We start from the raw sequence: 25,380 nt of genomic DNA, 5'->3' as shown, positions 1-25,380 counted from the left end.
AAATCCTATATTAGCCACATGTGCAAGCTCTTTTTTGCCTCCCAAGGAAGTTATTTAACAAGTTTGTCTTCTTTTAAACGAAAGGTTTTTTAGGAATTTCCCCCTGTATCCTGTGACAGACGTGATGCAGCCCCAGTCCCAGTGGTTGTGGGGTTGTGCCCAAATCCCTGTGAAATAAAAACTTCTGCAGTGCCAGAGGCAGCTGATTTAATGCAAGGATGCCTTGCAATACCCTTAGAAATGCTTTTTTTCCTCATGGACACATTCCAGTGCATGCAAAGAAGAAAAGAGCTTGCTATGGGCTGACTCCAGATTATACAAAAAATGCTTTAGATACAGCAACTTAGATTTCCTCAATTAAACCACAGGTTGGCTATATTTAGGTCAAGAGATTGGTCAGGAAATTAAACTCATCCCTTTTTTTTTTTTTTTCCTCTTTTATAGTCTTATTGGTACATCCTAACCACATCAAAACTTACAATAATTCTCATGTGAGTGTTAAGCCCTGTTCCTCTCCACGTTTCTCCTCGAAGGGGGAAATAATCATGATAACAGCTGCGAGTTGATGAACCTGAGGGAGAACTGAAATTGTGTAAAAAGGGGATAATTTAGGGACAAATCTGGGGCACTCCCTGCAGCTGTGTGCTTGAACTGGTGTTACATCCTCCTGCATCACAGGCACAGAGGAAACAGGTGCCCAGTTTTGTCCCCAGCACTTTTTCTGCAGTGAAATGTTATTTTTGCGTGATGTCTTTAAAATGCTTCCCTCTCTTTACTCCTTTGCTGTAAGGAGTGAAGATCTGAGTCAGCACATGTGAATACATGGGCCTGGCTCCTGGCATGGATTTTGGGTTGGGGAAGTTGTTTAAATTACTCATGTGGAAATTTTAACTTTCCCCTTTCCCCTTTGCCCCTCACCAAGCCCTGGGGGCATCTGTGGTCCCACAGCTGGGATATGGAAAGATCTCCAGAGGGAAACTCCACCAGCCAACCCCAGCCTGCAGAAAGGGACTGTGCAGAAAGGAAATCCAAAGGATTTGTTGCTTTTATCTCTTTTCATCTCTGAGTTTATTAAAGTGCAAATGTCAACCATGGAGACAGCTATCACATGCAGTGCAGTACACCGAGAAACACTTTCCACACCATAAATGGAAGGAAAAAGGCTTCCTTGTGATTATCTGATGCACAAAGGACAAAACTGAACCAGGGCTCTGTGCCCTTCCATAACAAAAATACTACAGCCATGAATTGGGAAACAAAACCCTCTCCAGGCCCTCCGTTGACAAAATGGAAAATATCAAGAAGGATGGAGTGTTTATAGAGCTCAGGTTTTTTTTTTTCTGAGCTTCATGCTACTGATATGTTTGAAGAGATGCTTATACTCAGAACTTTCTAAAGTTCAGTATCTTTCTCTTAAAATTGTAAATACATAATATTATAAATCATAAATACTCCTTAGAGTATGAATTTAAGAACTGCAGTGGACAAGTCCCGTTTACCTCTCTCATAGAGCTGAGGTTTGTCTGCCCAAAGATGCTGGGCCAAGGACACCACAGAGATCCTGGGATTCAGTTTTGCTTTGTGCTCTAAAAGAAAAAAACAAAAACAAATGCATTGAGGTACAAACCACGTGAATATAACATGATAATACAGAACACATGAACATGCTTTCAGCAACAAGAATAAATATTACCATGGCTACAGGATCTACTTCACAGCTTTGTGAGATGAGGATAAATAAACTATTTCCAAACTTGAAAAAAAAAAATCATCAGAGATGAGTCTTACAAATAAACTTTGATTTTTAAATTAAGGCAGCTTCAGCAGGAACTTCAAGGCTTTTGTTGAAAACAGACTTTTTCTAACACCAAAAGGGTACTCGTGCTTTGCAGGTAGAGCTCTGATTCACAGTCTAGTTCTCCTAATTTTGACAATTAAAATGAGCAAAGATCATGAGCAAATCATCAAAGATCATCGAATACCAGGTGTGCTCTCTGCAAAAGTCAGTGTTCCATCAGTAGGTGTCATGTGGGAACTCTGAAACCCAGTTCACCTCTCAGGCATGGGACTGAGGTACCTCTGGCTGAATCATTAACTCCATGGCCGGGAGGCAGACTGGGAATTCAGAATTACAAGAAGCTGTTGCAATTTTTTTTTATAAGCAAATGATGAAAAAGGGATATATAAGGGGAGGGCTAAGGAAGCCAAAGGAAAGCGCTAAATGAAAAGCCCATAGCAAAGTAAAGACCTTAAGAAAGGTGACTCTAGTAAGGTCCATCATATACCTGGAACAAAACCAGACCCTAAAACTTTCCAGGAAAGAAACAGCAGGAGCTCGAGCTGGGGGTGGCTTGGCTCATCCAGATGTGCGATTCTTCTTCCCTCTCTCCTCTCAGCTAATAAAAGGGTGAAGCCAAATAATTGCACAACAAATGGTACTTCAAGTATTTAGAAACATGGCCTGCATGTCTCAGAGGGGGGATCCTGCATGAGCTGGGGAAATTGTGCACCTCGTGAAACAAAGCTGCCACTTCCAGCAGCCGCGGCGCGCAGCGAAGGCACGAGTTCATGTCCTGCACTCAGCTCCCTCCTCCTCCTGCAGGGCTGCACGCTGACAGTAAAGAGCAGTGAAATGAAAAGGAGTAGACAGAAGGGTTATTTTGTTTAAACCTCATCAATTCCAACACGAATGCCACTATAATCACACACAGAAACATACACACAGCACACGCTAACCAGCTGGTTCACGTTTTTACAACACTGCCCATGGATTCCCCTGTGCTTGTACACACCTCGTGACATGCTAAACTGGACACACAGCTGAAGATGCATTTCTGACCCGTTGAAGGGGGAAAAAAAAAAAATATCCTGCTGCCTTTACCTGCTCAGCTCCAGCTCCTGAAAATAAACCTGCCCCAAACCCCATCATCAGCAGGGCTTTGGCTGGGGGGGTGGAAGGGCAGGATTCTCACAGCTCCTGAAGCCACTTCCCCTCCCATCCCTGGCCAAGCCCATGCCAAGTCTGATGGGGTGAGCTAAGCTACTCATGGGCTTTACCTAAAAGAGGGTGTAAAAATAGCATTCCCTTTGTCCAGGTCCTCTCAGAGGCTGGGATTAGTGAGGGGTGGCAGTGTCCAGGGCACACACCTGCCCTGCTGGAAGAATAAAGCTGAGAGGTCAGTGACAGGGATGCCACCTACATTTTATATATATGCATATATAATATTTACATATATATAGCTTCCAAGAAGAACAGCAAAAGGTATTTTTGAATTAACTCATCCAGGAGCTGGAGGTTTCTGTTGGAGCCTATCTGAACTCTTTATCCTTTGCATTTTGTCTCTCTCCCCCTCTGGCTGAAGCAAAATTTGGGTGAGCTTGCGGCTTGCAAAGCACAGCTGTTCAGTGGCTTCTGAAGAATTGCACTTGGAGTAATTCAAGTTTCTGTAGTTCAAATATTGTCTACCCTGCTTTTCCCGACGCTTGTGCATGTACCAGCATAACTCAAAAAGAGCTGACCACAGTGTAACAGTGTGGAAGTTAAACTCTTCCTCTGGAAAATGTAACTGGAGGTCAGCAGCTCCTCTGCAGCTGGGAAACACAACACAGCCTATTTGAAGGTAAAATAAATAATAAAAAGAAGTGAAAGTCCTCAGAGTGTTCCCAAGTGCAGCACAGATTTGGGCAAGGCTGTGATGGACCAGTCAGTCCAATGTGGCCACTGGGGAGGTGCTTCCACCAGTCCTGCTCCTTCCACTGCCTCTGCTGACCCTGAGCAGGGAAGTGCTTCATCTCTTTGTGTCTCTGCATATGGAAAGCTGAGTAACTCTGACTGCCCTGCATGCAGGACTGGTTCTGCAGATCCACACAGCAGTTAATGTTTGCACGGGTCAGAGAAGGTGCCAAGTGCCACAAGGGGCTTATTCTACAACCTAGAAATCCCACCTGCCTCCAGGAAGCAAATATTTCCTCCCAAGGGCATTTGCTGCTGCTTAATACTATTAGTTCTGCTGGGTAGGAAATCCCAGAGGACAAGAGTCAATTTGAAAAAAGACACCAGTACATCTACCTGCTCCTGAGCCCCAGACTGGAACACTCCAGCCCCTTGTCAAGGGGGCTAGAGATGCTGCCAGGACTTGGCAAGATGATCAGCTGGGAGTGAAGCTTTGAAAAGCCTTTAACATTTGAAATACATTTCACTCATTGCTGTTTCCTGGATGGAAATTAATGCCTGGCCCTACAGCTGCTCCTGCTCCCCTACAAAGGGGTTTATCCCCCTCACTCCAAATCTTTCAGGGCTCTTTGCTCATCTCAGCCTTGATCCAAAAGCTGCTGAAGGGCTGGGTGTTCCTCAGCTTTGACTCTGGGGTGGGGTTTGTTTTTGCTTTTGTTTTTTTTTTTTTTTGCATGTAGGAGTTTGGATTCTCCATCCAAACTCACACCACAGCACTGGGGACACAAATCACCTGGCAGCCACCAGGCACAGCACCAAAGCCATCCTCACCCCAGAGCAGTTATTTAATAATCATAATGTAATAAAAGGCTCGTTACAAAACCTCGGAGCACTACAAATATTTCCAGTATTTCTTACAGTCCAACCACTGCTGTGTTGGATTTAGTGTTCAAGAGAAAAACTGATTTTTTTTCTTTTTTTTTTTCTTTTTTCTTTTTTTGATGCTTTCTACTTTGTGCGGCTTCTGGAAAAATTGCAACTGTAAAGTACATTAGTGAGGATCCAAGCACAACCTGTAACAAAAGTAAGGCAATTTTGTGGTTCTTTTTTAAAAAAAAGGGACTTCAAACTGAAAAAGTCCATTTAACTGCCAGTAGATGGCAAAAATATCCCGTGTTTGTCTTGATAACCTTAAATGATTAGTAAAAAAGGCTTAATTTGTTGTTCTTTTCCTTGCTTCTCATACAAACTTGCAGTAAGTATAAATTAAAGTGCAACTGTACAAAAAAGAAAACCCTAGGAAAAAACCTCAAGGGGTCATAAGAAGCTATCAAAAAGACAGATTACATTTTTTTTTCAAGTCGAATGACTACATACCTGGGACCAGCAAAAGTTCTTTGCTTTGTTTCTTAAAACAGAACACAAAAGAAAAAAAACAAAACAACAGAACAAAACCAACGCCCCCCCCCCCCCACCAACATATTTTTGGCAAAGCTTTCATAAAGCATTTGTTCCTTGATTAGGCTATTACTTCATAATCAAGTAAATGGAATTAAATACCATGTCAAAGCCAAGCAGATGCCAACGCTGCCCATTAGATTAATCCCGTGTAATAAAAAATAACAACTCTTTTAAACAAAGAAGTCACACATGCATTAGGGTTTACCCTTGAGTAACAAGAATTTAACCTTAAAAATCCCCGCAGTTCATCTCAAAAAATAAAATCCCATCCTTCAGATAGCCAGTAGCAAAGGAACAGTAAAATTCCGGGTTGGGAAATCCCTGCCTGGTCAGCGGAGCAGCGAAGGTCACAGTCCAGTGGGCAGCAGCAGCAGCAGGACAGGAGAGCCCTTGGGCAGGGAGTGTCCAGCAGCAGGGAAGGCAGATGTGGCAGTGATTTTGGGGAGGTGACAACAGGCAGAGTGTCCTAGGGGAAAGGTGAGAGGTGAGTGCTCCGGAGCTGTGCGCTGCTGATGGCTCCTGCCCATCAGGGATGATCCCAACCCTCGGGGAAGCGCTGGGTCCTCAGGGGGGTGATCCAGATCCTGTCCTCTGCTCACCTGAGCCCTGCTTGGGATTCAGCCCCTGGAGCCCGTGGTGAGGCAGGGGAGGGGGAGCAGGCTGGAGGGGGGTGAGAAAAAGGCAATCTGCCTTCAGCTCCGAGCGTGGCGAGCAGCTCAGTGCTGTCCGGAGCCCTTGGGCAAAATAAAGCACCTTAGGGACACTCCTCTGCAAAGAGTGCACAGGGACAAAGACTGCACCTTAGGGACACTCTCTGCAAAGATTGCACCTTAGGGACACTCCTCTGCAAAGAGTGGCAGGTTTGCACCAGGACCTTTGCACATCCTGCCTTCCCTGCCCATCTTCAGCAGAGGGAAAAAGAGAGGGGAGGGAGGTCATATTGCACTAGTGCAGAAGCATCTAAGCAGCTGCTGCTTTGGGGAGGAAAGTGTGAGAGAGGGTGGCACCTGGGTGTGAACACTGCAGAGCTGCTTCATCACCCTCCACTCCATCTCACAGGGCTCCTGGTCAACCCCTCTGCCCTGGCTCAGCCCAGCCTGCCCCTGCTCTGCACAGCATCAGGAAAACATCAAACCCCCTGCAGGAAGCGTGGCTATGCCTCCATTACCTCAGGATGGACCAGGGGGGAGGTGTTTTCCAAAAACTCAGTGATAATGTTTGTTACTTTACAGCCTTAACATTTCCCAATGGGGTTCACAAGGAAAGAAGAAAAAAGAGTATTGGATACATTTCGCAAGGTACAAGGAGAGAAATTAATTTCCTTGGTGCCTTGCTAGAGGGGAGCATGTTTTGGGTCTGGACTTGGCTCTGTGGGGCAGTGAGGGGAGGAGGAGGAGGAAGAACAAGGAAGCAAAAGAAAGGAGGGGCAGACGAGTGGGCGCAGATCCTCACGGTGTCAGCGGGCCAGGGCCATGATGAGGCTGGCACACATCTCGAAGAAGTCCATGGTGTGGCTGCCCAGGCGGGGGGGCACCGAGGGGATGGTGCCCACGAAGGAGCCGCTCAGGGAGCCCATCAGAGACTGGCACTCGGTGGCCGCGGCCGCGTCGATGCTCAGGCGAGGCCGGTGCAAGCCCGCGGCTGAGCAGGAGCGCTGGGGCGTGGAGGAGCCAGACCTCTGCTCCATCACCTCGTCTGGAAAAGCCAGAAACAAAAAAAAAGGGAGAAGAGAGGAAAAGCGGGATTAGCTCGGCAGGTGCTGTGCAGGTGTGGTAATGAAATGGGAACAGCAGCAGAGTTTGAGAGGTGTGAAAGGGCTTCTGCTGAAACAACACACGTGGAAGAGCTCCAAAACGCAGAGGATGGTTCTTAAACTTCCAGCCTCGCCCTTCTGCGTGTTCTCCATCTCCTACTCACCATCAATGCTTTTGAAGTCCAGCAGATAGCTGCGGTTGTCCACCTGGTAGAGCTGCAGGCTCATCTTCACGTAGTTGCCGGTGACGGGGTTCTTGCGGCGCACCCGCAGGTGGTAGGCGTTCACCACCTGCAAGGGGAAACCTGCCCTCAGCAGGGACACTCCAGGCAGCAGCAGGAACACTTCCTCCCTTATTTTTTCTAAATATGAGCACAACATCATCTGGGAAAAACAGTTTCTCAAAAGGACAACCACTATAAAATGAAGCAAGCGGCTTCATTTCCTCCCATCTTTAAATGTTCTTCTTAAGGCTGTGATTCACCAGCTGCTGGCTGGGGAAGCTGCAGTGACCCATCTGCCAGGCACAAAACTGATGTTTGCTCTTCCTCAGCAGCAGCCATGGCCACATGGACCAAAAAAGTCCACTCGTGGGCCCACACACATGGACAGTGCTTGTGAAATCAGGGCAAGCTGGGCAGAGCAGAGCAGCCTCCCCCATCAGCACAGCCAAACCCAGTGCCTGTGGATCAGCCTCAGGCTGAGTATTTCCCCTCTCTGCTTCCCACCTCACAATCTGCTGCATCTCATTTACAATGAGATCTTTTCTCTGTGCTATATTTATGAAGCAACTGTGTGGATGGGAGAGTTAATTCTGATGAAGAGTCACATCTGAAGCTATTCTTAGGGTGGGAAAGGCTATTGTGAAACCTCCTCGTATGAAATAAGCCGCACTGCCTACACAGAGATGTTGGGCTGAGTTGGTTTTTGAGGCTGTAGCAGAAATACAGCAGGTTTGTTCACTGCCTGTAAAACCTTGCAGCTAAAAAATGTCTGGCTGATGTGGGCAAATGCACCTGGCCATGGTCCATCTCCTGTCTGGTGCAGGGAAATGGGGTTTCTCGAAGCTACTTGGTTTTAAAGATGTAATATTATCAAAAATAAGGAGGAGGCAGGAGGTTTTCAAGAAGTAGAACAGTGAAATGCACACAGTACCACACTAGGGACCTGGAGGGAGGAGGGGAGCCCCTCTGGTGATGAAGATCTGGGCTGAAATTCTCCTTACCTGGCTCCCAATGCTCACATCATACTGCTGCCAAAGGCCACGAGCCAGGAGAGCTCACCTCAGGGGCTGCACCAGGATTTGGGGAGTCAGGCACAGCAGCAGAGCTCCAGGGCTAACTTAGGGATTTATTATTCCAACTTTGAAAAGGACTGTGCCTAAATGTTGCACAGCCCTGGAGAAATACCTGCAGTGAATACTGTCAGTTAAAACATCTGGATTTAAATCAAGAAGCTGAGCCCTAAACTAAAGAAGCCATAAGTGTCTGAAAACACATCTGGTCTGTGAGCACTGCTGCATCTCCATCAGGCAAAAGCCACCACATCAAAGATACAAATTCTGCACCCAAGGCCCCCTTGCCCCTCATCTGTGCATCCTTTAGGACAATTTGTACTGTACCATTTCTGTCCTGACAGGACCAGGCAGAAATAATGAGAGTTCCTCTGCTCAGGAGCAGTCGAGATGACCTCGCAAGGAATTAGCCACTAAAATTAGAAATGTGAACAGCTCCTCTTATCCCTGCAGCTAAACAAGGCAGAATCATCCTTCCACCTGAAGTCTTGGAGCACCTTATTTCACACCATAAAGAAACACCACAGATAAGCACAAATAAGCACAGCTGGCACCTTAATTCAGTGAGTTTGCCTTAACAAGGAATAGCAGGGATGATTGCAAGGTGGGGGCATTTATCTGATGTTCCTGTCATATTTTCTGGAAAAATCTCTTTGCCCGGGATTATGCTCCTGGGAAGCTGAGAAGCCTCAGAGAAAAATGAAAACAATAATGATCTGATTTGCTTCTCCTGTGTTTTGCTGCTTTGGAATGTGTTTGGACATTGTTTATACCAACAGGTGGTTATTTCATTGGTTTCATGTGAATTGTTTGGACTTCATTGTCAATCACGGTCCAGCTGTGTCAGGACTCTGGAAGGAGTCACGAGCTTTCATTATTATCTTTTTAGCATTCTGTCTGTATCCTTTCTCTGTTCTTTAGTATAGTTTAGTATAGTATTCTATAATATAATATTATATATATTTAACATATATAATAATATAGATCAAATATATAATATATAATATATTTAATATATTATATATTTAATATTAATATATAAAACATATACTATATAATAATATATATGATATATTATATAATAATATTGATATAATATTATACATTTAATACCATAAAATAATGAATTAACCTTCTAAGAACATAGAATTAGATGCATCATTCCTTCCTCCCTTCCCTCGTCGGGACTCCTTGCAAATACAACAATCTGGGAACAGGTGGGGGCCTTTGTCTGGAAACAGGTGGGGGCATTTGTCTGGGAACAGGTGAGGCATTTGTCTGGGAACAGGTGAGGCATTTGTCTATCTGGAAACAAGTGAAAGCTCCTCATTTTATGGGATAAAGGATGCTGGAAACCCACTCCAGCACTCCCTACCTTCCACTCGAAGTCCAGCTGCTTCATAGCCCGGTACACCTCGGCCATGATGTCGTAGGGCTTGCTCTGGCTGCGGATCCCCAGGTGCCACTTGGCCTTTTTGACAGTCAGGGGCTTTGGCTTGGTGGTGTTGAGGGCGTCCAGGGGGCAGCGGGCCTTGGGGCTGTCAGCAATGAGCGGCGGCATCCGCTCGGGGTGCGGCTTCACGCCCGGCGGGATGTGCAGGGTGCTGTCGTCCATGAAGGAGCCCGTGGGGGGGCTGGAGGCCAGGTAGAACTCGCTGGCCTGGTTCATGATGCGGCGGTTGTCGATGACCAGGTGGTAGGCCACGGCCAGCTGGTCCTGGGGGTCGCCGCTGTACAGGCTGTTCATCACCTCCGACTCGGTGCACTCGAACTTCTCGCACACCTCGCGCACCGCCTCGTCGTCGATGACCGTGGCGTCGTAGGAAGGGTCCTCTGGGAACAGGTAGCTGGGCAGCTCCTCCTTGAACCACTCGTGTTCCCTGGGGAAGGCACAGAGGAGCCTTGATGTGAGAGGGGAGGTGGGGAAAGCACCACCAGACAAGAGTGAACCCCAGCTGATGAACAGGGAGCAAAACCCAGCCCGGTACAGGGACACCGATGGCACTCTGCACACTGGGTTTGAAGTGAGACTCAACACTTCCAAGGTTCCTTTTTTTTTTTGACACAGAGCATCAAACCTACCCAATCCCCATGCCCAATATCCAATTCTCACTAATTTCAATGTGGTGAATGATAATTAAGTGTCTAAAACTTACACACTGCCTTGTCTGTAGGCTCTATGTACTGACAGTAATCTCACCACATGTGCAGCCTCTCTAACATGTAATTAAGTCCTCTCATCCTAAGGAATTAAGGAATAAAATAAGGAAGTTTGCATGGGTTTGCTTGAAGGGTAAAATTAAGGCTGTCCATTGAAAACCTGAGAATTCCTGGAAGCCCTAGTAACATTTGTGTTCATGCTTAGCATATAGCTACACGTAATTTACATATTAAATTAGTAACTCTTGGGTTTCTCCTCCTTTTCTTTTAGATATACATTAAGTACAATGATTACCCCCTTTATCTGGTACCCATAGGGACGTGATCTTGAAATATAATAATGAAAAATGGCTGTTGGATATTATTAAATTCTTGGCATTATTGCATGCTACAGCTTTTGCTAAGTGCTGTTAAGAGATTTTTAAGGCTAGTTTATAATGCAATGAAATAGAATTTTAAGTATTTGTATATAAAATATACATAAAAATCCTCATCCTGTTCATCATCATTCACTTCCAGCCAGCACAGAAGGGGTGCAGGGCTGGTCCTTGAATCACCTGGGACAAAAACCATCTGGATTAGCTCCTGAAAACCACCCTGCCCACCTGCCAACAGGTGACCCCCAGGAAAGCCACCAGAGGCCCCCACAGGCAGCCAGCCCACCCCAGCCCACCTGATGTCCTTGATGGTGGCTCTCTTGAGGGGGTCCACCTGCAGCATGTGCATGAGGAGTGTGGCCACGGAGCGGTTGAGGTATTCAGGGATGTAAAACACTCCCCCACGGATCTTCTTGAACAGGGTGGGGACGTGCTCGTCATCAAAAGGCAGAGTGCCGCACAGGAGGGCATAGAGGATGACACCACAGCTCCAGATGTCCACCTCTGGGCCAGCATAGAGCCTGCATGAGGACAAGGACAGGAGAAAGCTGTCACCACCATCCTCCCCTCAGTCAGGGTGCAGGGTCTGTGTCACCCCATCCTCTCTTCAGTCAGGGTGCAGGTTCTGTGTCACCACCATCCTCTCCTCAGGCTCTGTGTCACCCCCATCCTCTCCTCAGGCTCTGTGTCACCCCCATCCTCTCCTCAGGCTCTGTGTCACCACCATCCTCTTCTCAGTCAGGGTGCAGGGTCTGTGTCACCCCATCCTCTCCTCAGTCAGGGTGCAGGTTCTGTGTCACCACCATCCTCCCCTCAGTCAGGGTGCAGGGTCTGTGTCACCCCATCCTCTCTTCAGTCAGAGTACAGGGTCTGTGTCACCCCATCCTCTCCTCAGGCTCTGTGTCACCCCCATCCTCTCCTCAGGCTCTGTGTCACCCCCACCTTCTCCTCAGGCTCTGTGTCACCCCATCCTCTCCTCAGTCAGGGTGTAGATGGGGGGACCCCCTGCCAGCTCCAGCAGGGACAGATCTCCAGCCCACACCAGGGCTGCTCACATGGCTCCCCCCCAAACCAAATGGGCCTCAGCCAAAAGTGCTCAGGGAAACGAATGGCAGGGCTGGCACTGGCTGCCCACATTCCTGTGTACAACCCTGCCTCCACCAAACTCTCCAAAAAGCCAAGCCTCACATTTCCAAGAGCCCTGCCAGGCTGTTTGCTCCTTTGCCCCAGCAATTTGTGTTCATTTAACATGGCAGATCAAGCAGCAACAGATAATTCTATCTCTGAGTGTTTATTTTTGGTGTGCTGGGATCTAAGTGCTCCTGCTTCCTACAAGCTGCCAAATGTGCTCTCTGCCATCACCAACTCAGGACACCCCAAATAATACAGCTTTGCTGCTCCTGCTCATCTCTTTTTGCTACATCTGATGCCTCCCCAGAGATTTTGGGAAGCAACACTCACCCTTGGGCTGTGAGGCCCAACCAAAATACAGAAGTTGAAATGCACCTACAGAAGTGTCTTCATGAAACCTCAGCATGCTGCACTTGCTCCTCCTGAAAAGCATCACTGCAGACCTATCAGTGTGGAGGAAATCACACTGGTCATGCAGGTGACCATTCTCTGAACACCCCCAAAACACTTGGTCTGCTTCTCCAAGGGTGAGAGTTTCCCCGCTGAGGCCAGGGACAGCAGCAAAGCCATTTTGTAAAGGCAGAGGCTCAGCTGGATGCCTCCTCAGCCCTGCCTCCATGCCCAACTCCCACAGGTCAGAAACCTGATTCTTTCACTGGTAAGAGCACTGCCTGAATAGTTTTTTGGACCTTTAAGCCCACATGAAATGCACTTTTATGGCTCTGAAGCCTGAGTTGTCACACTCTGCTGCTTTTGTGCTCTATCAGGGCAGGCAGCAGGAGCCAGGAGTCAGCTCCCCCCTGCCCCACAGAGCCACCAGCAGGGCAGGGAGGGTGGATGGTGCCTGTCCCCCCCAAATGCAGCTCTGAGAACGGGCCAGCTTGGCACATTGAGCAGGGCCATGAAACTCAGGCAGCCCTGAACCTGCAGGGGGGAGTGGTGAGGGAGGGATGCAGCTGCAGCCAGCCAAAAAGTGCAACATGTGGGCTTGGTTTTGGTTTTCATTCTTACTTATGTTGTCACTAAGCTGCATTGCCTGGACCCTTGGAACACTCGAGGACTAAATCCTCCTTGCTGATCTATCTTGTCTCCTATACAAATTGAAAAACACGTGTCTGGCCTCCACTGAGATGGAAATACTATTTTTTTGGCATCCCAGTAGTTTCTTGCTTTGTCCCCTTCTTGACAATGAGGGTTTACTTGGTTTCATTTCACACACGGAGCTGTAGTCACAACAGGTTTTTGGATGCTAGTCTAATTCCTAGGATGCTCTGCCAACACTTGCTCTGGTGTAAAGAGGGATAAAATAATCAAAATCACAGCAAACACATTCTGAACAAAATGTTCTATTTAAAAGCCACAGATATAGGCAAAAATACACTGGATTAGGAAAAGTAAAGCTCATGGCAAAGGGAAATCAAAATAAAATAGGAGCAGATAGTGAGATGAGCAGTTTGAAGGATCATTCAGAGGAGGGAAATTTGAAAATCTGTATTTGCCATCTTTGCTAAGGTATTACAGAGAGAATTAGGGCAAAATGTACATTCTATATAATTTCTGTTCCTGACAGCAAAATACAGGAGACAACATTTCTGTATCAACCCGTGGAAGTCCAATTCAGCCTTGTGGGGTGTGCCCAGCACTCCATGTGCTGTACAGATGTTTCATGCTGAGAGATGCAACCACAGAGGAGGTTTGTCAATTCAATGAATCAGCTCAAAACAAAGCTCTGAAGGTTGAACTGACTGCTACAGCCAAAACCCCAAGCTCAAGGAACCAGAAGACAAGTATTTTCTTTGCCAGTGTTGGGAAGGGATTAAAGGTCTTCCTGCTCCTTTTGTTAGTGAATGGTTTTCCTCGTTAACACCGTGTTTTATATTACAGGTGGGCAGGAGAGGAGGGGGTGGCCTGGAAAAGCCTTTCCACCTGGAACCTCAGTATTTGCATCCAAAGAGTCATTTTCACCCTCTTTAATTAGCAATATAAACAGTCAACATCTGGTATTAATAATTCCTCCAAAGTAAACACCTGTAGCAAAACATGGTTTGCTATTACAGCTACTGAGAAGTAAAATAAGCAAGAAAACCTTCAGATCTTTGCCAACAGATTCACCCAAACACAAAATCCAGGTTGGAAGGATTCAGCTGCTTTTACTAGACATGCAAAGCTGTTTCCAATACCAAGAACAAATTTAAACTCCATGTGCTCACATAGACTCTGGTGAGAAATGGAATGTCTTACCTCCCAGAGATGACTTCAGGGGCTGCATAATTTGGGGAACCACAGCTGGTACGTAGAAATTCACCATCTGACATCATGTTGGACAGTCCTAAAAAAACAAAATGCTTATTACACACTGATGTTTGATCTGAAGGTCCAGACATGCTGTGTGACATGTGTCACACAGAGGAAAGGCAGGGAAGCAGAGTGCGTTATTTGGAAGGGAACTGTTGATATAATTTAGATAGACTTCTCTGAACTGATTTGAAAATTATTACTTTTGTTATTATTGTTGTTGTTGTTGTTATTTTTGTTGGGTTGGGTTTTTTCCCACATCCAACCAAGAAATATTCACTCCAGGCTAATTTTGCTCCTCTAAGTTGCAAATCCCAGAGCACAGAGAGAAGAGACATAATTCATCCCAGAGCACTCACTTCATATGGCAACTGGGGCTGTGAAACGAGTAAATCTTCAGAAGGATTTACATTGCTAGAAAGGACTCACCAGGACAGAGTTGGTAGCCTGGGTATTTTAATGGATTTCAACCCCTAATACCACTTAGAGACTCCTGTTACTGCTGGTTGTAAAATGAACTGAGGCCATGAGCACATGGCCAAACAGAGGGAGAGCATGCACGAAAATAAGCACACACAGCCAGCTCACCCTGAATCAGCTGCACCCAGCCTGCCTCAAACACAAAGTAGGTAAATCTGATGTCGGGTGATTACACTAAAACACAGCAGAGATTTACAAATTCTCTGCTCCATTCTCAGTGCCACTACAGGAGCAGCCTGCAGCAGGTAATCCCTGCTGCTGCAGGAAGGGCAGTGTTTGTGAGTGTGGGATTTCCAGGTGGCTGGGGCAGCAGGCTCTGCTGCTCCCTGGCCACACTCCAGTGCCTCTGGAATGCTGCTGGGCACATTCACATACCAAAATCAGCTATCTTTGCATTCATGTGTGCATCCAGCAGCACGTTCTCTGGCTTCAGGTCCCTGTGCACCACCATGTGCCTGTGGCAGTAATCCACTGCAGACAGGATCTGCTGGAAAAGGCGTCGAGCTTCTGCCTCCTCGACCTGTGGGCACAGCAGAGGGAACAGCGCTGGGGCTTGGTGTGCACTCAGGCAGGGAAGGTTGCACTTAGCAGAGAGCCAAAAAAGCTTCCAGAGTGCAGAGGGAAAATCTCAGAGTGCCTGAGAGCAGAAGCAGCAAATAAAGCAGATTTCTCACCCTTGTATTCTACAATGTGCCAGAGTTTGAAAATGATACAGCCCCGAGATGAAAGGTGAGACCTCGGTTCAGCTGAGATGTCAACAAGAATTTAAAGGTGGCACCTATCAGACAGTGGCCTGCTGTCCCAGTGGGACTGGTACAGATCCAGGCTGGACAAAACACCACAGAGGACGTTGCTGGGAGCAATTCCTTGTGGACTTCCTCTGGAAGCAACAGGTGAAGCTGGAATATCGTGGTGATTTTAATTAAAGTTGTATGAGCTATATCAGAGAAACTATATTTTCAATTATTATTTTACTGTTGAATTCCAAAAGATTCCCTCCATGAAAAACTGAGTTTATCAGAAAAGATCCAAATCAGCCACTGAAAAGATCTAGATGGGTAACATGTGTGAGAAATGAGAACTGTACATAGGAAAGAAAACTGAGCCAGCTCCATTGACCACTACACTAATCTAACCTAATCTTCAGTAAATGTATTGATTTTATAGCACAGAGAGGGAACATGTGATGGGCTGATCCTTCACCTGAACCCTTTTCCTGGATGTCCACTTTGGCCCATTTTTACCTCCTTGCCCTGCAACTGCTCCATGGGGCAGACACCAGCGATTTTCCTTCTAACCAAAATCTCACATTTCACAGGTGATTTATACCCAGTGGGACTGCTGGCATTTGAAAATGTTGCTCAGATAAGCCACATCCTTGAAAAGCCTTCAAAGAGCCTGACATGGAACCAAGAGGGGGCTCTGGGAGAGGTGAATGACAGGAGTGGAGACCACACCAAGTGGTCTTCCCCCTCCCATGCCATAAATTTGCTGCTGATCGTGGGGGTTTTGAGAGGCAACCTATAGCTAAAAATCACAAAAATAAGCCAGTTTTCCAAATATTTGCCCTAAGCAACACGTTACCTTGGATATTTTGGTTTGAGGGTCAAAAATACACCAGAGAACTCTGCGAAAAATCACACGCAAGTTTTGTGCGAGCCAGTACGAGACACCCCAGATGGGGTTGCTGTGAAGCAACTTCTATTTTGGGCCTTAACCTTAACTGTGCTCCCTTGAGCAGTGATTTTGCTCCTGAACACCCCCCTCTTCCCACACATGTGCTGGGGCTGGCTCGGGACTGGCACTTACACGTCCGTGCTTACAGATGTAATCAAACAATTCCCCCCCGGACACGTATTCCATGACCATGAAGAAGTCTGTTGGTGTGCTGATGACCTGGTACCTTCAAAAACACAAGCAGATTTAAAAAAAAAAAAAAATACATCATTAGGAACAGGGAAAGGCTTTTAAACAGATTATTAATTCCACATCAACACTTCAAATAAGGATTTGTTTGGATCTTGCATTTCTAACAGCTTTCCACTTCTGAAAAGCTGTCTCTCGTTTCCAGTATACTCTTTCACTTGTCTGTGGAAGGACCTCTTTTCCAGACCTATGATCTTCCTTCAGCCCTTTAAATAATCCTCTGAAATATCTGCCAGGCAATCTTACCACATTTAGGACTGCCCTGACTTTCAAATTTCCATTTTGGGTAAGATCTGCAACAACAGCTTTAGAAATGAAGTCCTGGCTAGCTGAGGGCAAGGAGAGGATCCATCTGGTCTCCCTCATATCAAGATAAAAAAGAGATAAAGAGCTCTAGGCACTAGAGAGAACTTCCTCTGGACAGGTACAGAAACAAAAAGGAGACCCCCTGAAGTTATTTTTCAAATATTAAATCTCTCTAGAATGGGGGGAAATCCTTCTAGAATGGAGGGAAAAACCCAGGGTATCACCTTCAACTTGCAGATTTATTCTCCATTTTCCTTCAAAATGATCCCTGAGTGCTGCAAAGACATTTCAGTGTCCCAGCTGGAACAAACTGCCAGTGATCACTGAGGTCAATGCAGCCCCAGGAATTCACAGCAGCACCAGCTGGGACCTCCCTCTCTTTTATTTCAGATTCATTGATTTGTTGCTGTTGTTTTGGGGTTTTTTTTTTCATATGAATTTCATTACTTTTTACAGGACTGTAATTTGAAGCAAAGAGATTTCAGCAATTTTTAAGAGGGTGGCAAGGGAATGTGGGATACTCCCATAAAAATCAACACCATCAACCTCATTTTTCTGAAGAGCTTTGGACCCAGACATCTAAGCTACTGTTAATTGCCCCAATATTTCTTTTATATACATTAAAAATCTTATTGAAAGAGGTTTTTGTGCCCCAGTCTCCTCACATCTTTATCACTGTATTTCATGAATGCAACATGTATCACAGGACACAGATATTGTCAAACTGGATTTAATTTTTACTGCTTTGACAAATGTGTGAACAGGATTTGACTTGCAGGATGCTGGGCACACAGCTGAGGAGTCTTGCTGGCGCTTTTTTCATGAAATAATACCAATCTGTTCTCCAATAAATCCATGGAACTGTGAAGTTACTCTAAAGTCAACAGTTGCTGCACGGTTAGTTATTTAACTGTAGAGAGAATTTGTTTTCCCTTGCCTCTAAGTCCCAGGTATTTGCTATATCTCATGCCAGTTTTAAGGCTGACCTAAATGTCAACTTACCCTTGCAGTTACCATTCAACAGCTTTCTTTTATAGGAATGCCAAAGATATTATCGAGTGCCTCATTAATGTGGGCTGGCTGCACAAGCTGGGGATTGAGCAGGAATCCCAGAGGCTGCAGTGCAGGTGCTGATTTACGACCCCAACTCAGGTTCATCAAAGTGGAGACTTTCAAAACTTATGTCTGAATAATAAATTTTGAAAGAAGAAGAAGAAAAAAAATGTTCTTTTAAGCTCTGGCTAATCAGTGCATTAAAACATAAATCCTATTGAGTGGAGGCCAAGGTTGCACTCTCAGAGCCTGACCATGCTGCAGTTCATGGAATCATGGAATGGTTTGGGTTGGAAGGGACATTAAAGACCATCCAATTCCAACCCCTGCCATGGGCAGGGACACCTTCCACTGTCCCAGGTGGTTTAAAGTCCCATCCAAACCTTGCCTTGAACGCTTCCAATGATGGGGAAGCTTCTCTGGGAAATCTGTGCCAGTGGATCGCCTAACACACAAAAACTTGACCAAACCCAATTTTGAGTGCCCTAATCCACCTCCTGAAGGCCAGCCAGCTGTGTGTGAGAGGTCTCTGTGCAGAGAGGAGCAGCTGCACACGTGGCAGGGAGGGTACTCACAGTTTGATAATGTGAGGGTGCCGGAAGAGTTTCAGGTTTTGGATTTCTCGTTTGATCTTCCCCACCACATCCAGGCTGCGGATTTTCTGCCTGTTCAGTATTTTCACTGCCACTTTGTGCCCTGTCAGCTGGTGCTCACCAACTATTAGAGAGAGAGAGAGCATTGCAAAGTCACTAAACAGTGCAGCAGGGTTCACACAAAGCAGCTTGGGGCACTGTAAGCAAAAAGCCACTTCTGAAGGGGAAAAAAGCAGAAGATGAGGGTGTGAAATATTTTAAAGTTTTTGTCTCCTCACTGTTTTCCCAGTGGAGTCATAGAAGGCAGAAGAGAGGGGACTTATCTGCCAAAAGCACTCCACTAAATAAGAGTGAGTTGCTGGAGGAGGTCATACCCCAAGCTAATTTGCAAGGATTTATAGCATGTAAAAGCTATAATAATCAGAAACAGATATATTTAAATGGCAGAGGAGAATCTCCACCATAACACACTGGTAGACAAAATCCTTCATAAACCCAGCCTTAAAACTAGACCATCACACTTCTTTTTTTTTAAAAATGGTATGGGGATTTTCCTTGCCCAAAATAGGACTGCAGGATTTGCATTACTAAAATGAATTTCTATTTATACTTCCCCCAGCGTGCTTCTTGCTTTGATGACAAGCTGCAGGAACACTGCTGGACTGCAGGAGCAAACTCTGCTTTTAGGAAGGATGCAAACTCTAATATGGGTTTTTTTTAAAAATGCACTTGGTGCATTGAGATGCTGATGTTTATCTCCTGTGTTCAGGGAAAAATCATACCCATAAACTGGGAGGAGCAGCGCCACTGTCACTGGGGGAATTGTAATTAATGATGTGAAACTAATTCAGCGTGGGATCCATTTGTTATCAATAAACAAACCACACACAAAAAAAAACTCCCAGGAAGCAAGATTTATATTGAAATAGCAAGATTTATATTGAAACTGAGAGCAGAAAGAGCTTAAAACGTGGGGTTTATACCCAAAAAGGGTTCTCAGAACGAGCTGCCCCTTCTCAGCATTTTCCAACATGATATTCAACAGTGACACACGGATGGTTTCCTAAAGCCTGCACAGAAAAACCTGCTTACAGTAAATATTTGTGCTCTCTAATTACCAGCATCACCCTTCCAGTGCAAGGAGTTAATTATTGCCAGCAAACCTTGTTATTACATTATTAGAGCCTGTAATTTTGGCAGCCCTAATGAGCTGATCAGAAGCACCCGGGGTGAGCAGGAGGTGTGAGAAGGGCAGGGCAGCAGCACTCAGGGCACACCAGGTCACTATTATTAGCCACCAGATAAGACCTGCCAGAGATTCTTTCCTCAAGAAGAGCATCCTAAAAATAAAACACTTTACCGCCCTTGAAAATTAAAGCACCACTTTGCATGTCCATTTTATTCCTCGTAATACTTAAAAGTACTAGATGGTGGAATGAAAATAAACTCAGCTTTGCAGCAGAGATGCAATTTAGGGATTAGCTGAGGGCTGGAGGAGGCAGATAATTCCTCAGAGGGCTGTAAATAGTCCAGGGAGGCATTTTCCCTGGTGAATCCTCAGGGAGAGGAGAGCAGGGCAGCGCTGCAGGGAGGTAAAGCAAAGTTTTTTCACTGAACTAGGAGGAAAACCCTGATTTCTACCACCCTTTGTTTCAGGACAACGCTCTCTGGCCTTGCCTCAGCATATGCTTTGAAATTTTTTATTATACACTAGGGAGAAAAAAAAAAAAGGCCATGCCCAGAATGAATAATGATTGTTTTTAATACTATTGCCAAATAGTTCATCCCCTTTGCCATCTGTGACAAACAATGTGTAACTCTGCAAAGGTTTGCTAGCACAAACACATTAATAATTAAAAATAAACAGCCTATTTTGTAATCCATCTTTTGCTTACAGTAAGCATTGGATACAGAGATATTATTGTTTCTGTCCCCAGTGACTTGTTGAGCCTCCTTGAACTCGGTGAGAGATAGAGAGACAAAGAGGGAACACAATCTCCTGTGTGGTGGGAGACTCTCAAGCCTTTGAGGGCTCTCTGGACTGCAGGAATTCAGACACGGGCAGTATGAAGAGCCCTCCCTCTGCTCACAGAGCCACCGAAGCCCAGGTTCATCCCAGAAGTGAGGGGCAGGTCCCAGGTCTCCCCCAGGCCTGGCAGAGGATCCTCACCCCAAGGTGAGGACACCTCCTTCCCTCCCACTGCCTCCCCAGATTCAGAAAGTGGAAAGGGGACTCTTGACATTTGCTTATTTTTATAAAAGGGAGAAAAAAAAAAAGAGGAGGAATAGTGATTATAGCACCATGAGCACAGATAATAAACAAACAAACCCCTTGACAGCATGGATTTCTGCATCACTTTCTTTATCCTACCAGCTCAGGCAGCACAAGCAGTCAACATCTTTGCAAATGCTTCAGGGCAATGTAGGAGCTCTGTGGAGGGGTGAGGAAACTCCTTCCCTATCAGCTCTGCTGGCCCTTATCTCAGCCCAAAGTGAACAATGAAATCCATCCCAAGCATATATTTAGCAATGCTGTGTTAATTCTGCTTGTGTGTTGTCTCAGCCTCTCCCTGTCCTTCCTCCTCTCAGTCTCCTTTAGTTTATCTTCCCTCTGACACCAAGTTTGTCTTTCAGCAGCAATGCCACAGTGCCTGGGAAAAAATGGGATCTGATCCCAACTGGAGCCCATGGAGGTGACACAAACACAACCCAAGCCCTCAAGGGACCACAAATCCGTCACTTTTGTGGCAAACAAGCCAGGCAAAGGAGCCACCAAGGATGCCACGGGCAGCATCGCACAGGGAAAATATCTGGGTTACTACTGTGAACCTCACTGTGGTCACAGCAGAGCTTTTGGGGACCCAAAAAGCTTTTGGGGACCCACAGGGTGGGACAAGCCCACAGCAAGCACAATTTGTCTCATCTGTTCCTGCCAATCCCCTGGGAAGGAGATGCCACCTCCTTCCTCCAAGGCTCTGCTAAACTCCCAAATCCAAGACCTCCACAGTTCTATTTCTGCAAATTATTCTGATTTTCTGCAAATTAGATTTTTTTTTTCCCTGCAAATAATTCTATTTTCTGCAAATTATCTTTGGCCTGGAGGACAGGGAAAATAACAACATTTGGTAAAAATGCTGTGTGGTAACTTCAAGTCTTGACATGACACCTCCTGTCCATCCACCACATCAGCTCCTGCCACCTTCCTCTCTTCTAACAGAGGCTGGGTCCTCATCCCCACTTCCAGATGGAATTTCAGTGTTAGCACCAAAACTCTGCCCTCAGCTGCCAGCCTCTTTGCTCCCCTCCATGCCTTCAGTGGACTTTCTGTAAATGAGATCAAGAAACTGAATGGGCTTAAAACAAAACAGTTTCTTGCAGTGTTCAGCCAGTTTTTAGGAGGATGACCCAGGCAGTCAGGGACTTTTTCTGTCGTGTCTCTGGCTCCTGATGGCTCAAAATGACTCCTCTCCTCCAGCCATGGGTCGAAACCCTGGTTTGTACCCCATGTCACTAAATCCTCCCTTTTATTGCCATTTCTTATGTCCCTAATAACAATAATCCTGAACAACTGTAAATTATGATTTCCTAACTTTGACGAGTAAGGCAACAAAAAGCACCAAACCAAACCTTGTGCAAGGCAGAATTTGAAGAAAACACATCAGCAACAAGAAATGTCACTGATGGCACCTGACTTCTTCCTGAAACAGCAATTATTATACCCAATACAATGCTTGAATCTATCAACAAAAACCCCTACTTTTCTCAGGTGAATACAAGTTTTTCTAAAACTCATTCGATTAAAATGCTGTAATTCTATATAAATGGGAGATTCCATTTCTTCATTTCAGTTCCTAGTCTCAAACACAAACCTCACCTGTCAGTTGTAAGCAAAGTATTAAGGGAAAAAAAAACATACAAAGGGTACCAGTCACCTATAAAGGATTTTGAGCTAGGAAATCTCTTTTATGTTATTTGAAATATTTCTTTGGAAAACGTCTGTTTTTACCACACTCGGGTCATATGTGGGGTAGGGGGTATTTGTGCTAGTTTAGGGAAAAAAAGGGTATTGTTGGCAAGTTTAAATTGGTCTGCAAGGAAAAAACCTGCCTTTGGAGCAGTTTTGGGGTCTGCTACTACACACGAGTGATTTAAATGGTCCTTACTGTTAGAAGTATTTATTCTGATAATTCTTTAGACAGTAAATTTGTGGTTTGGGATTATACACAGCAATATATTTTTAGGGGCGTGATTAATGGCCACAGGTGGACTTAGCTGCAGTGGTTGTGGTGGTTTCTTTCATCTGCTGTCAATTTGGGTTTATTTTAAAACTGGGGGCAGGCACAGCACCCCCTTTGCTCAGCCACATCCCAGTGGGGTGAGGGGACACTGAGCTGCTCCCCCAGCTCATGCTAAACCAAATTCCAACGGGGAAACACAGCTTAGACACTGAATTTTGTTGGTTTTCTGGTTTTTTTAGTGTCTTGTTTAAAAACTGAAATTTGCACGTAATGGCAGAATCCACAGGGAAAAAAAGAAATACAAATATTTGCAAACCTCAGAGCCAGGTAAAGCAAAGCCCTCAGGATGTGAGCTGGCTGCTCTGGCATGGCTGGACAAGGAATCCCTGTGTGGAGCCCCGATCCTGCAATCCTGGAACAGTTTGGAATGGAAGAGACCTTAAAGTTCATCTCATCCCTCCTCCTGCCATGGGCAGGGACACCTCTGACTACCCCAGGCTGCTCCAAGCCCCATCCAGCCTGGCTCTGAACACTTCCAAGGATGGGGCAGCCACAGCTCCTCTGGGCAACCTGTGCCAGAGCCTCCTCACCTGCACAATTTCTCATTTTGAGACAATTTCAAATTTTGAGGCACTCTAATGACGCATAATGCCTCTTATTTGCAGGTAGTTGATAATTAATTCGTTTAAAAATGGAATTTGCAAACTGGAAGCCTTTTTGAGAGAAGCGCTTGATTAAGTTATTACAATGGAATCTTCATGCAACTTGGTCCACGAGGATTAAGGATGACAAAATATATTTATATGAATAAAATACTGATTTCATTGATGATGATAATGCTGAGACTAATAGACTTAATAATTATTTACAACACAACAGAGATAGTTATAACTAGTAGTTATTACTATTACTAGTAGTTTCTGTTGGGAACAATTTCTCCCCAACATTTCATCTAACCCTGCCTTCTGTCAGCACCAAGCCATTCCCTCTGCCCCACCACTCCACGCCCTGCCAGAAGTCCCTCTCCAGCTCTGTCGCAGCCCCTTTAGGCACTGGAAGGTGCTCTCAGGTCTCTCTGGAGCCTTCCCTTCCCCAGGTGCAGGCGCAGCCCGTCCATCCCTGCCCGCCCGGCCCCTCCATCCCGCGGGGCGATGCTCGGAGCGCGGCGGGGCAGCACCACGAACCGCCTCGGTTCTGGCTCCAGGAGCACCCCGGAGCACCTGCGGGCCCTGGCAAGGACGGCAGCGCATTCCCGGCACGGAGGGGCAGGATGCCGGTGCGCCTCCAGCCTGCCCAGCACCTCCCTCCGAGCGCGGCAGCCAAGTTCGGGTGGGTGCTGCTCGCAGCACGGGCTCCGGGGGCTGTGACAGCACCGAGGGGCCAGCGCTGCATCTCCCACAGCCCCGAGCACCGAGGGGCCAGCGCTGCATCTCCCACAGCCCCGAGCACCGAGGGGCCAGCGCTGCATCTCCCACCGCCCCGAGCACCGAGGGGCGAGCGCTGCATCTCCCACAGCCCCGAGCACCGAGGGGCCAGCGCTGCATCCCCCATAGCCCCGAGCACCGGGGGGCCAGCGCTGCATCCCCCACAGCCCCGAGCACCGAGGGGCCAGCGCTGCATCTCCCACAGCCCCGAGCACCGAGGGGCCAGCGCTGCATCTCCCACAGCCCCGAGCACCGAGGGGCCAGCGCTGCATCTCCCACAGCCCCGAGCACCGAGGGGCGAGCGCTGCATCTCCCACAGCCCGGAGCACCGAGGGGCCAGCGCTGCATCTCCCACAGCCCGGAGCACCGAGGGGCCAGCGCTGCATCTCCCACAGCCCCGAGCACCGGGGGGCCAGCGCTGCATCTCCCACCGCCCGCCCGCCACCGCCGCATCCCCGCCCGTGCGCCCCGGGCACGGCTCCGCCAGCCGCTCCCCCCGGGATGCCGCCCAGGCAGCGGAGCCCAGGGAAGGCAGCGGAGCCCAGGGAAGGCAGCGGAGCCCAGGGAAGGCAGCGATGCCGGCGCGGAGGCCGCGGGAGCGGGAGGAGGGAGGCGGCGGCGAGGGGCGCTCCCGGCCCGGCCCGGCCCCGCCCGCGGCCGCGGTACTCAGCTCTTGACTTTGCCGAAGGTGCCGACCCCCAGCGTGTCCCCCAGCACGTAGTGGCCGATCTTCACCCGCCCATCGTGCTTCTGCTTCTCGGCCATGTTCGCCCCCCGCCGCCGGACCACAATGCACAGGGCCGGGCCGGCGGGGCGGGGAGCGGCGCCGAGCGGAGCGCGGCGGGCCCGGCCCGGGGGCGGGGAGCGCCCGGCGCCGCCAGGTGCGGCCGGCGGGGAGGGCACGGACAGCGCCCGCCGCGGGGACACCTGCGGGACACACCCACCGGGGGCGGCACCTGCCGGGGCAACGCCCTCCGCGGGTGGCACCGCTCGGGGCGCGTTCTCCGTGGCCACGCACCTGCCGGGGGTGGCGTAGCATCCTTTAGAGAGGCACCTGCCGGGGGTGACACTCCTCCGGTGACACTGTTCAGAGGGCACATTGTCTATTGCCGTGTACCTGCCGGGGGTGACACTGTTCAGAGGGTACATTGTCTATTGTCATGCACCTGCCGGGGGTGACATGGCATCCTTTCAGAGAGGCACCTGCCGAGGGTGA

General features: G+C 47.4%; 1 protein-coding gene across 3 annotated transcripts; it reads right to left on the bottom strand.

Moving 5' to 3' along the window:
- Nucleotides 1–1,027: 1,027 nt before the first annotated feature.
- PRKAA2 (protein kinase AMP-activated catalytic subunit alpha 2) lies at nucleotides 1,028–24,929 on the bottom strand. Of its 3 annotated transcripts, none has more exons than XM_036387661.1 (9): nucleotides 24,836–24,929; nucleotides 18,485–18,626; nucleotides 16,434–16,527; nucleotides 15,000–15,144; nucleotides 14,091–14,178; nucleotides 11,015–11,239; nucleotides 9,557–10,061; nucleotides 7,052–7,178; nucleotides 1,028–6,829 (listed from the first exon to the last, which is right to left on the bottom strand). In XM_036387661.1, exons 1-9 carry the CDS (start codon nucleotides 24,927–24,929, stop codon nucleotides 6,591–6,593), a joined length of 1,659 nt encoding a protein of 552 aa, XP_036243554.1. In that variant the 3' UTR covers nucleotides 1,028–6,590. The 3 variants fall into 3 exon arrangements, with proteins under 3 accessions (XP_036243554.1, XP_054371706.1, XP_054371705.1); XM_054515731.1 differs by having other exon boundaries at nucleotides 24,861–24,928; XM_054515730.1 differs by lacking the exons at nucleotides 18,485–18,626; nucleotides 24,836–24,929 and adding an exon at nucleotides 17,859–18,031.
- Between the last annotated feature and the right edge of the window lie 451 nt (nucleotides 24,930–25,380).

Source organism: Molothrus ater, chromosome 9, assembly GCF_012460135.2.
Source record: "Molothrus ater isolate BHLD 08-10-18 breed brown headed cowbird chromosome 9, BPBGC_Mater_1.1, whole genome shotgun sequence".
Taxonomy (NCBI): Eukaryota; Metazoa; Chordata; class Aves; order Passeriformes; family Icteridae; genus Molothrus; species Molothrus ater.
This window is presented reverse-complemented; position numbering and strand designations above follow the sequence as displayed.

Coding starts and splice junctions, on each gene's coding strand:
- PRKAA2 (XM_036387661.1), bottom strand. CDS start 24,929: ATGGCCGAGAAGCAGAAGCACGATGGGCGGGTGAAGATCGGCCACTAC. Junction 11,240..14,090: donor CCTGAAGTCATCTCTGGGAG/GTAAGACATTCC, acceptor GTCCTCATGCAG/GCTCTATGCTGGCCCAGAGG. Junction 6,830..7,051: donor GGACTTCAAAAGCATTGATG/GTGAGTAGGAGA, acceptor TGGCTTTTCCAG/ACGAGGTGATGGAGCAGAGG.